General features: G+C 42.3%; 1 protein-coding gene across 1 annotated transcript in view; it reads right to left on the bottom strand.

The window, feature by feature from the left end:
- Window positions 1–12,022, bottom strand: part of LOC103366014 (disks large-associated protein 1-like) — a 77,864-nt gene that overhangs the window by 21,252 nt on the left and 44,590 nt on the right. The window contains exons 6-9 of the mRNA XM_008293612.1: window positions 4,045–4,169; window positions 1,328–1,453; window positions 997–1,155; window positions 739–821 (exon numbers count right to left, since the gene is read on the bottom strand). Coding sequence (XP_008291834.1) covers window positions 739–821; window positions 997–1,155; window positions 1,328–1,453; window positions 4,045–4,169 — 493 coding nt within the window. The remainder of the gene's footprint in view (window positions 1–738; window positions 822–996; window positions 1,156–1,327; window positions 1,454–4,044; window positions 4,170–12,022) is intronic.

Here is a 12,022-nt window from a genome sequence, read left to right as displayed (position 1 = left end):
GGAAGAAGCTGAAACAAGCGTCTCTCCCTGCCAGCATCCTCAGGACTTTTTACAGAGGTGTGGTGGAGAGTGTTCTGACATACTGCATCTCAACATGGTACTCCAGCTGCAGTATGTCAGACAGAAAAGCCCTGCAGAGGATAGTTAGAGGAGCTGAGAGGGTCACTGGAGTCCAAGAACTTTTCCAGAGCTGCTGCAGGAGCAGGGCTCTGAACATTGTCAGGAAATCCTCACACCCTCTCCATAAACTGCTTGAACTGCTACCATCAGGCAAACGTTTCCGGAGCATTAAAGGAAGAACCTCCAGAATGATCAACAGCTTGATGCTGTTGATCATTCTGGAGGTTCTTCTTCATGCTTCATGGATTGGGCTGCAAAAAACCTTGAACAGGTACTGCTGATATATTAACATCATTCACTACATCCACTGCACCTATGGGCTTTTCAGTAGTCTTCATATTGCTGGAGAAAATGCCCCCAGGCTGAGAAAAAAAAAAAAAAAAACTAAGCAGGAGAACACTACAGTCAATTTTCAACCTTACTGTGAGGTTAGAATAATTTAAATGTCCTTTCTCTAATTTCATAGAAATAGAAAATGGCATAATAGATTGAATGTGTGTTAAAAGGGCAATCTTAGCCAACAGGTTTCTTTTCACCTGTTAGACTGAATACCACTTAGCTGTTGTCAGCAAAGAAAGGAAATAGTACAGAGTGAAGAAAAAAAAAAGTATGCTTTACCCTCTGTCATCTTCCACTTGCACCCCTACAGAGGTAAACTTGGATGCGTCTTCTGGATCAGGAATCTCCTCCGGTCCATCCACCTGCAGGGCACAGATAGGATAGAACTCATATCAGTCATAACTAAAAATAAAATTAAAGCATTACATAAAAACTAAATATGTTTGACATGTTTTACAATTTTCAGTTTTCCAAGGGTCAGTATAATGTGTAAGTGACTGAAGCCCATTATTTATTTTACTGCAGTTTCATGAATACCTGGATGCCTATTGACAGACATTTGCCCTTCCTAAATACTTCTTTTCTGTAATCATCTCGATGGTCTTCTACCACTGATCCCCTGGTCAGGACTGAAGGGACAGGAACGCCAACTGTCATGGTGCTGTTACTGACATGCTGACTGGCTGGTCCATGGATCTGCACAGTGAAGTACATTTGACAATAGAAGTATGTTACACAATTAGGTTCTTTAAAAAAAACATTTGGGAAACATTATTGTATGGCTATTACAAAATTACAACCTGTTTACTGTGCACTGTACAAAGCAAATGTACACTTCACTATGGCAAACTAATACAAAAGCACTAACCTGTGCATTCGCAGCTTCTATGGCAGCTGTCAAGGCCTTCATGCTGTCAATGCTTTCTGTTGAGTTACTGAGCCCTGACTGGATGGTCATATCACCTCTGGGTCCTTCCTCTTCCATGTATGCATCCTAGTTGGTTTTGGAAGACATGAAAAACTGTGTCCAAGACAAGGTGCTAATGTGACAAGTAACATCAAACAGCATCGACTGAATTAAATTCAGCTGTACTCATACAGTAGCAATTCACCACATATGTGATCTCAAGGCACATTACATTGCGAGGTGAAGATCTTACAAAACTATACAGAGAAACCCAACAAATTCAATGTTTCTTTTGGATTTTCTTTGAGCAAACCCTGGACAACACAATCATTTATGACATATAAATTTTAGATTAAAACAAAGGAAAACCTTGCCTTCCCTATTATTAATGGAGACTGAAACACATTGAGAAGACATAAGGAAACAATTGAAAATGTGCATTAGTTTAAGTATTCATTTATTCATTCCCTCACAAATTATTTACTGGCAGGGCTGTCCTGTGTTTGTCTGTTCATATCTGTTCTGCTGTCATCTTTGTTTTGTTTGCGTCTTTGGCTTTGACAAACAAGTACAGGGCCACTGTGTGACTGAAGTATATTTAACACATGACACCGGGAGCTCCTGTAAGCACTGGTTTACAGAGATACTTTTCAAAAAGGATACAGTCTTAATATATAAACAGACGAATCACAAGAATGGAAATTTGCCTCCTTTAAGGAGTCACTTAGGATTACATTGACTTCTTTGTGTCCCAGCCTGGGATCTTTCTGTGTGGAGTTTGTATGTTCTCTCTGTGCAGCGTGGGTTCTCTGCAGGTTCTCCAGCTTCCTCCCACAGTCCAAAAACATGCTGAGGTTAATTGGTAATTCAAAATTGTCCGGAGGTGTGAATGTGAGTGTGTTTGGTTGTCTGTCTCTCTGAGTAGCCCTGTGATTGGGTGTACCCTGCCTTCACCCGAAGTCAGCTGGGATAGGCTCCAACCTCCCCACAACCCTACAGAGGATTAAGTTGTATATAGATAATGGATTGATGGATGGATGGATAAATGGATGGATGGATGGATTGGGTAATAGGGAGAATCTAAGTTTGCCTGGTACAAGTACTTATTCTACTAGTGTTGTATAATTATGGCTACACTTAGTCACACATTCTCAGTATTTCTATGCACTCTGCACTGCTGACATTTGATTGTTTTATTTATTAATATGAAAGGAATACATCTTCTGCATCAATGGACGCTACAATCATTGTGCCAGAATGTTGTTGTCAATCTGCAAGTAATGTAGCCACGCTGTCATTAGTACACCGTAATCAAGTTTTTGTATCAGCATGAGTTTCAGTTTTTTACTTTAATATCACGTGAAACTGGTTCTGTGCCATCTTTCAGTTTGTTTTGGATGTTTCTTTTCCCTAAAGCTATAGATCTAATATCAATGGTAGAAAAAAGAATACTTTTTTTGTTCTTTCTCCTGAGGTTTGGTTCCTTGGGAGGAGATGTATATTGTATGGCTCATGAAGACAAGTGATTTTCGGATTTATAAATAAAAACTTCACTTGACCGCCTGAATGCAAACACTTTGCAGACATGATTTGGTGTTGTGCCATATTAGTGAGGGTTTCCTCAAGCGATTTTCCATCAGCGATTGATGCACAGTAGATCTGAAAATTGAGTGCTGCCATGAAGCTGGGTCCTCAAACAAACAAAAAAATGGAGACTGCATTTCTCTGCTGCTTTAGGAAGAGTCTTTAGAAGCCTTACACAGGTATAACAACTCCTGCAAATTCTTTAATTCTGTTATAGTCACTCCCTCTGTTTTCACCAAGGGGATGCAACAGATGTACACATGAATATGTACTTCAGTTTTCAGAAAACAATAAGGACCACAACACCAAAATTAATTCTGACAGCCAGTCAAGTGAATTTATCCCTATGGTGTCATGGACACTGTTTTTTAATTGCTCCATTGGGTCTCTCACTATATAAAACACTCTTTAAATTCATTATTTAACATAATTGAAATGTACAACATTTTATACATTTCCAACACAAAAAATACAGTATGTAGGTGTGTTTTGTTTCCTCTTGCAAACTTGTAGCCCCGGTGTCAGTTAAACAAAAGTATCAACTGAGTGCCGCTCCACTCATTCTCAACAATCCCCAGAGGCTTAAAGACAGAGAAACAGAGAAATAACATACGTTTTGTTGAACAAAAAGTTTAATTAATTTCATGTTTTCATTAATCCAGTTGTGCTACTGTTTTCTGCTGTACTACTATGATTGTGGTTTTCCTTTTAAAAATAGTTTGGCTTTAACATATTCTGTTCAATGTCTTTTGGTATTTGTGACATTCTATGGAAATCCTAACAGATGTTTCTTGTTATACTAATAAAACAGTGTGTTTCTAGGTAGTGTCCTAGTATTGGGGTTTTTTTCTTTCTTTCTTTTTTTTTTCTTGGAAAAGGACTGGTGTTTCTAAGCATCTTAATGCGGATACCTGTATCTCCACAGTTGATGTGCTAGTCTTTTTTCCTGTCCAAATAGCCTGAACTTATCAGTATACAGCACAGGGTAAACTGTATATTGTATGTGCTTTCTTGTGTACTATATGCAAATAATGTACTGATCTATAAGTAGATGTAGGGGGTTTAACATCATAGACTGTTTCTTTGTGCAGTACCTGTGCAGACTCTGTGCTGCTCTGGGCTGTGATGGAGATGTATGGCTTGGAGGCTGTGGAACAGGTGGAGGTTCGGGGCGGCACTGGTGGAGGGGTTTTCTTGTAGGTGGTGATGCAAGATGAAACTACAAAGAACAAGAAAGAAAATTAAGAAGGAGAAGAAATAAAAATAAAAATTCTGTATTTTATAAAGTGAACTGGTAGACACTGCACACAGAAGCTGCAGTAACTAATCCCACACAGATAAGGTTTTATTTTCTAATTTCCCATGTCTTGATACACAAGATGAAGACATTCGGTTAATTTAGTGAGTTAATATTCCATAAGACATGAGCAATACAAACTGAATTTGAACAGCAGTGACAATCACCATTACCTTGATTAACATTCTTGAGGCTTTGGCAATTTTGTTAACATAATATTTATGCAAATAAAGCATATTGAATTGGACTGAACTGAACTGGCAATCGGTGTGTTGGATCTATGTATACACAATAATTCAAATTTGTCTCCAAAAGATTACACTCCTACAAAACAGTGTTCCTAGTAATGTTTAGATGCAACATTATCACTGGCTAGATTATGTTAGGTCAGCACAATGTGGTTGGAGAGGATGGAAGGCGTACAGAGATCTCCACTCAAAAAGATTTAAATAGGCAGGTTACTCTAAATGGCACCACAACTTAAACACTGGCATGGTAGTCTTGTAAAAAGCTAAAGTCAATGAAATAAGGCAAATAATAATAATAATTTAAAAAATAAATAAATAAATAAATCTTGCATAAAGGGCTGCAAGATGGTGCAGCTGGTTAGCACTGCTGCCTCCCAGCAAGAAGGTCACCAGTTTGCGTCCCGGTGGGGGCACTGGGATCTTTCTATGTGAAGTTTGCATGTTCTCCCCGTGCAGCGTGGGTTCTCTCTGGGTTCTCCGGCTTCCTCCCACATGGTCCAAAAACATGTTGAGGTTAAATTGGTGATTCTAAATTGTCTTTAGGTGTGAATGTGAGTGTGCTTGGTTGTCCGTCTCTAAGTGCAGCCCTGCAATAGACTGGCAACCTGTCCAGGGTGTCCCCTGCCTTCGCCAGCAGCAGTGTATAGATAATGGATGGATGGAAATGCAACTATAAAATATTTAGTCATGATAGCAGCACAACTCTGGAAAAGCTGATGTTGGTCAACCCACCACTTCTGTCTGGACTGAAATATCTTAGCAGCAATGTATGGAATGCCATTAATGCCATTGTTTTTGCTGGACAGATTCCCTGTATAACCTCAGCTCCACTTATTGTACACAGTTGCAATAAGCTGCATTCCCCCACCACCATCTGGCAATCCCTCTGATTTTGTCACCCACTACAACAACACCCTCTCCTCCTGTCTGGATTTACTTGCCCCTAACAAAACCAAGACAGTCTCATTCACGCACTCTGCCCCATGGTACACCCTTGCACTTCACCAGATAAAAAGCACAGAAACATCAACTGGAACGACTTTTCAGAGAAACAGGACTCACACTACATCTTCAAATCTACACAGACCACATGCAAAAGTACAGAGATGCCCTCAACTCTGCCTGGTCAACCTGCTACTCACTTGACCCCCTGCTTTTCATCATCTACATCCTCCGTCTTGGTAATATAATCCATTGTCACAGTCTCCAATTCCACTGCTACGCTGATGACATTCAACTTTACATCTCCACCCAATCCATCACCTCCACCCTTTCCACCGTCTCAAACTGCCTCTCTGAAATAAAAGTCTGGATGCAAAACAACTACCTTCAACTGAACTGTGATAAAACTGACCTCATGTTCATCGGCCCCAAATCCCTCACCCAGTTCATCCATCACTTCTGCCTTACTCTTTGAAATTTATCCTTGACTCCCTCCTCTCACACCCGCAACCTTGGACCAATATTCAACGCCAACCTCACTTTTGAACAGCACATCAAACAGGTCACAAAAACAGCCTTTTTCCATTTGAAAAATATTGCCTGTCTCCGACCATCTCTCTCCCTCCCTGCAGCTGAAACACTCATCCATGCCTTCATCACCTCCAGACTGGACTATTGCAAGAGCCTCTAGGGTTTACCCTCAGAACTCCTCAAAAAACTTCAGCTTATTCAACACTCTGCCGCCCATCTCCTCATCCACACCTGCTCACGTGGGCACATCACCCCCGTCCTCCAACATCTCCACTGGCTCCCTGTCAAACAACGGATCACGTTCAAGATCCTCCTCCTCACCCACAAAGTCCTCCATCATCTGGCCCCCTCGTACCTCACAGACCTGCTCCAGCCCCACACCCCTTCCTGCAGCCTCTGTTCCTCCTCTGCTCACCTCCTCGCCCCACCACCAAGGACAAAGCACCGAACCTGGGGGGACAGAGCCTTTTCTGCTGCTGCTCCCACCCTCTGGAACTCCCTTCCATCTCCCATCCGACACAGCTCTGACCTTCATACATTCAAGTCCCTTTTGAAAACTCACCTTTTCAAGATCGCTCATAATGTTTAACTGTTTTACTTTTTTTTTTTAACCTGCCTTCTATACCTTTTTTTGTCTGCTTTTTATTCAACTTGTTTTGTTCCTGTTTTTATCTTATACCCTGTTAAGTGATTTTGAGTATCGTGAAAAGCGCTATACAAAATAAATGTATGATAATTATTATTATTATTATCCATTATCTATACACCGCTTAATCCTCATTAGGGTCGCGGGGGGGCTGGAGCCTATCCCAGCCGACTTAGCGCGAAGGCAGGGGACACCCTGGACAGGTCGCCAGTCTATCACAGGGCTACACTTAGAGACAGACAACCAAGCACACTCACTTTCACGCCTACGGACAATTTAGAATCACCAATTAACCTCAACATGTTTTTGGACTGTGTGGGAGGAAGCCGGAGAACCTGGAGAGAACCCACGCTGCACGGGGAGAACATGGAAACTCCACGCAGAAAGATTCCAGTGCCCCCACCGGGACGCGAACTGCCAACCTTCTTGCTGCGAGGCAACAGTGCTACCAACTGCGCCACCCTGCAGCCCTATTATTATTATTATTATTATTATTATTGTTATTATTATTATTATTGTTGTTATTATTGTTATTATTATTATTATTATTATTATTATTATTATTACAGGTCAGACAGTGCTGATTGTTTTGTTTCGTTTTTTTCTAGACCAGAAGAGATATGCAATTCCTCCAGGGAGTTCTGGAACATAATCTACTGGTAAATCTTCACTATGCCAGTCCAGAACAACGTCCGTAGTACTGTGGATGACGCATCAGTTCATCTGCCCATCTCAAAGTCCATTTCCCATCACTTGTAAACAAGATCCTGCTATGCTTATACTCTTTCACTTGGGCCAGTACCTCACACCCAACCAATAGGGAGCAACTCACTGGTTTCTAGCAGAGAACCATGACCTGTGACTTAATGGGGCTTACTCTTATTCCAGCCACTTTACACTTGGCTGCAAAATGTGCACATCACTGTGCATTGAAGGTCATGACCTGAATCGAACTATGTTATCTATTAAAAGAAGAGACACAACTCTGAGGTTCCCAAACCTGACACCCTCCCACCTGGTACTGTACATGAACAGGTTCTGCTTTGAACTGACAGGTCCTTTCTTTACCCAAGTGTCCAAAACATATGGCAGTGGGTCTAATGATATTATCCCAAAACCAGTAATTGACCTTTGGCCAAAGGTGTTTTCAGTACACTTATGAGCTACCTTATTTTCAAACATGATGTTTTTTATGGCAGATCCAAGTGACTTGCACAGCTGTACAATATCCATCCACATACCATTATGTGTGGAGGTGAGCCAAACTATACCTAACTCGTACTGCTCCACCTTCTGCATAAGCTCCGCATCTTTGAGCCAGTCTGTAAGGCCAGGAGTTTCCATGGCCAGGTGCCCACTCAGTTGGCCGCCCCTGCCTGTTGCCTGTCTGGCATCGCCTCTTCCAGCAGCTGGAGGGCCAACTGGATGGTGACTCCATCTCACTCCTTCAGGTTCTGCCCAGTCGAGCCCCAAGGATAAAAATTCAGCTAGTAGATGCTAAATGGCGAGCTCTCAGTCCAGGCCTGGCTGAAGGAGGGGGCCCCGGTCTCCCTTCTACCTATAGGGCCACACAAACCCTTCTACCACAAAAAAGTGGCAATTCTTCAGGGAAACAACAGGCAAAGACTCAACTGCTGGCAGTAAAAAATGTTTAATTAAATTAAAAACAAATCAAAAGTGTGGTTTTTGTAGTACTGTATACCTCAGATGTGATATAATATGTTGTCAGTACAAATGGACATTATCCTGTCAGATCATGTATTTTACATGTATATATTACATTTACATCTAATAAAAAACATAAATGTATTTGCTGTTGCAAGTGACTTGTGCAGTATATACAGTAGTTGTCATGTAGTACAGGAATGAAATTTGCCATTGTATCTGTCTTCAGCCTTCTCCGTCTTTGCAATACCTAGAAAACAAACTTTGAGTGTTTGCTGTAGGGATGCTTTGGGGCTAAACAAGGGACATGAAGATAATCCTCATTATCCTGTTGATGTAAAATTACAGAAAGAACAGCCTGCCTCCTTCTCCCTCTGTTGAATAAGCCTTCAATAGTGGTAAGCCTGTCTCCTCTCCTCCTGCTTGTCTCCAGATAGGGTTGGCTTGATGTAATATAAGATTTTCAGCAGAATATTTAGGTTGCTTTTGGACAGGGTCAGGGCTCATCACGAGGTTTTTGATGCATCAGTGGAATACTAACGGTTCACCACTGTCCGTTTTGAAAGAGAGGTCTTGAGTCTCTTGATAAGAGTCATCCCTTTGACTGACATGAAAAGTGTTAAGAAACTGCTTGGCTGCTTAATTAAATGTTACAGAAAATCCCCAGATTGTTTTCAAACCTGTTGTGAAAGGGAATATTAGGCCTCTCCATATACGATATAAAAAAGATTGATCTGTTCTGGCAGTTTGTACAGTATGTTGCATATATTGTTGGTGTTTTTTTCTTTGCAGTAAGTCTAGATACCAGTATTAGACATCTGAACACAGAATGTTACTACAAAGGATGTCACAATAAATTATAGAAGGATATCAAGTCTATAGGATGCTGGAGACTGTGATTTCCTTGGAGAGGAGTTGGCAATTGCAAGTGGGCTGCTGTGACACGTGTAAAAACAAAAGACATCTCAAAAGTCATGTACATTGATACTAATGTCTGAGTCAGATGATCAAAGACAGCATATAGACAACCAAAAGCCAGAATTCAAATGGTGTCATAAAACTTCTGATTTATCTAACCATCTCAAAGAAAGACATCTGGATCTGTATGCAGAATTCCAGGTGAAATAGTTTTAATTGTTATCTACACCTCAATTTTTTTCACTTATGTGGTCAGAATACAACATTTATAAAGTGATTGATTTAGCTTATATTTATCATTATTCCCATTAATGAGAAAAAAAAACAAAACAACCAAAATTATGAAAAGTAGCCACGTATAATTCAATATGTTCAATAAAAAAGTATTTTCTATTGTGATTTTGCGCCACCACATTTGGTGGTGACAGCAAGAACAGCATGTATGTAGGTATCTATATTTAGGTATGTGAGTTAACTGCCTAATGTTACACATGATGATAAAGACCAAAAAATAGAAATAATTTGGACTCTAATTCCCACTTCTCTTAGTGGACCAACACAAAAAGAGAAAAGCCCTGAACTTGGTAGAGTACGGTTTGCAACAGAGCATCTTCCTACCACAAGTGAGAGTAAACTTTGTGACTTTATATTCAATCCTCAGTCATAATGTTTCCAAAGCAGCTGTGACTGGTCTGCAACAATGTTTAAGTAGATGATGAGTATCAGTTCATATGAAAGCCTAGACCAAATGCTTCCCTAACAAATTTTCAATTTTAATAAGGGGATTAATCTTATTGATTTTACCTGCTCTTACTTGTCTGAGTCTCAAACTACAGCACTCAACCTTAACCAAATGTAACAGCTGCATGTCTCTCCACTGCCCACAGACATTTATCTTTCACTTGGCCAAGAGCCATCAGCTCAACTGGCCTCTATGAATGCCAGCATCAATGTCAGGTCAATGTCAGCTGTTTTGCAAGCTCGATCCATGAAAAGGCAGCCATCTCTACCAAGCAGGAAAATTTCATATACACTATAAGCAGCTCTGTTGATATGAATGTAGCTATGGTTATATCATGGCGCTCCCCGTGGCAGACATGTTTGCTCGCTCTGCTCTCGAATGCCAGCTTTCTTTCCTTTTCTGTGCGTTTTCTGTTTCTCTGCAATGCACAAATGCCATGCATTGTTAACTTACAACAGACAGACACTTCTGGACTTCGCCAACGCACAAAATAGCCTTGCATTTACTGGATTTATACCATCGGGGCTACAACTCATTGTTCGCTCCCGCAGTCACCACCACCACCCTCAGGAAGGCCCCGAAACACTGAGCTCGAGGGAAGTAGTGACCCAAGGAGAGCGCTCCAAAGACAGCAACGCAAACGCGGCAAGAGGGGAGGGCTCCATGCTAGGCTAAAAACTCAAGCTAGCCAAGCACCTCTATCCAGCCTGCAGCTAGCCAACGTGCGGGCCCTGGAAAACAAACTGGACGAGCTAAATGTCAGGATTACAACACCCCGGGAAATAAGAGAGTGCTGCGTTCTGATATTCCCCCAAAGCCTGGTTCATAGACAAAGTCCCAGAGTGCGCCATCCAGCTACAGACTCACTCCATACACAGAGGAGACCGGACCGCAGCCTCCGGTAAGGCTAAAGGGTGTCGCGGTGTGGAGATACACAAACTGTTTACCAGCATTGTTCGGCAGAGTTTTTAATGCTGAAGTGCCGTCCCTATTATATACTGAGGGGATTTGCTGCTGCGTTTTTGGCCGTTGTTTACATCTCCCCGCAAGCCAACTCCACGACAGTGCTCAGCAAGCTCTAAGACGTCATCAGCGTAGAGACGGTTCACCCTGATGCTGTTTTTATCACTGCTGGTGACTTCAGCCACTGCAATTTGCATAGTGTATTCCCCAAATTCCACCAACATGTGAACATTCCCACCCAAAATAAAAACATACTGGACCATGTCTTCAGCAACATACGCGGGACATACAGGGCCGCCCCCATTTTGGACATTCAGACCTCATCTCTCTGCTCCTGTATCCAGCCTACAAACGAAGGCTGAAACAAACAAATCCTATCACCAAACACGTTAAACTCTGGACACCAGAGGCTGAGGGCACCCTGCAGAACTGTTTTGCTCTGACAGACTGAGATGTGTTTAAAGCTGCAGCCACCCTGGAGGACTTCTCTGTCAGTGTACAGGACTGTGCTGAGTATGTAACTGGGTACATAAGCACTTGTATTGATAACATTGTGCCCACCATACAAGTCAGAAAGTTCCCCAATCAGAAGCCTTGGATTAACAGCCAGGTGCGCCACAAGCTGCGTGCTCGCTCTCATCCATTCAGATCAGATAATGAGACAGAATACAAAGCTGCAAAGTATGGCCTGAGGAAAGCCATCACAGTGGCCAAGAGGCAGTACAGAGAGAAGCTGGACGGCTTGTACTCTACTGCTGACTCTGGGCGAATGTGGCATGGCCTGCAGCACGTCACAGAACACAGGACCACTGCAAGCACCATCAGCTCCGCGGACAGCCTGCCGGATGACCTCAATAGCTTCTACGCCCGCTTTGAGGCCTCCAACTGTAGCACAGAGTTTAGAAACACACACACCCGGACCACCCACGCCCTCTCTCCTCCACCAACCGTCTCATCAGGCCAGTACACAGAGCTCTGAGGAAGATCAACCCCCGCAAGGCAGCAGGACCAGACAACATCCCTGGGTGGGCCCTCCAAGTATGTGCTGGCGAGCTGGCTGATGTTCTCACTGCTATCGTCAACCTTTCCCTCAGCCAGAGCACCTTTCCATCATGCTTTA

This window comes from Stegastes partitus, unplaced genomic scaffold (genome assembly GCF_000690725.1).
Source record: "Stegastes partitus isolate 25-593 unplaced genomic scaffold, Stegastes_partitus-1.0.2 Scaffold897, whole genome shotgun sequence".
In the NCBI taxonomy this organism is placed as follows: Eukaryota; Metazoa; Chordata; class Actinopteri; family Pomacentridae; genus Stegastes; species Stegastes partitus.
The sequence above is the reverse complement of the archived record's forward strand: the minus strand, read 5'-3'. Positions and strand labels throughout refer to the sequence as shown.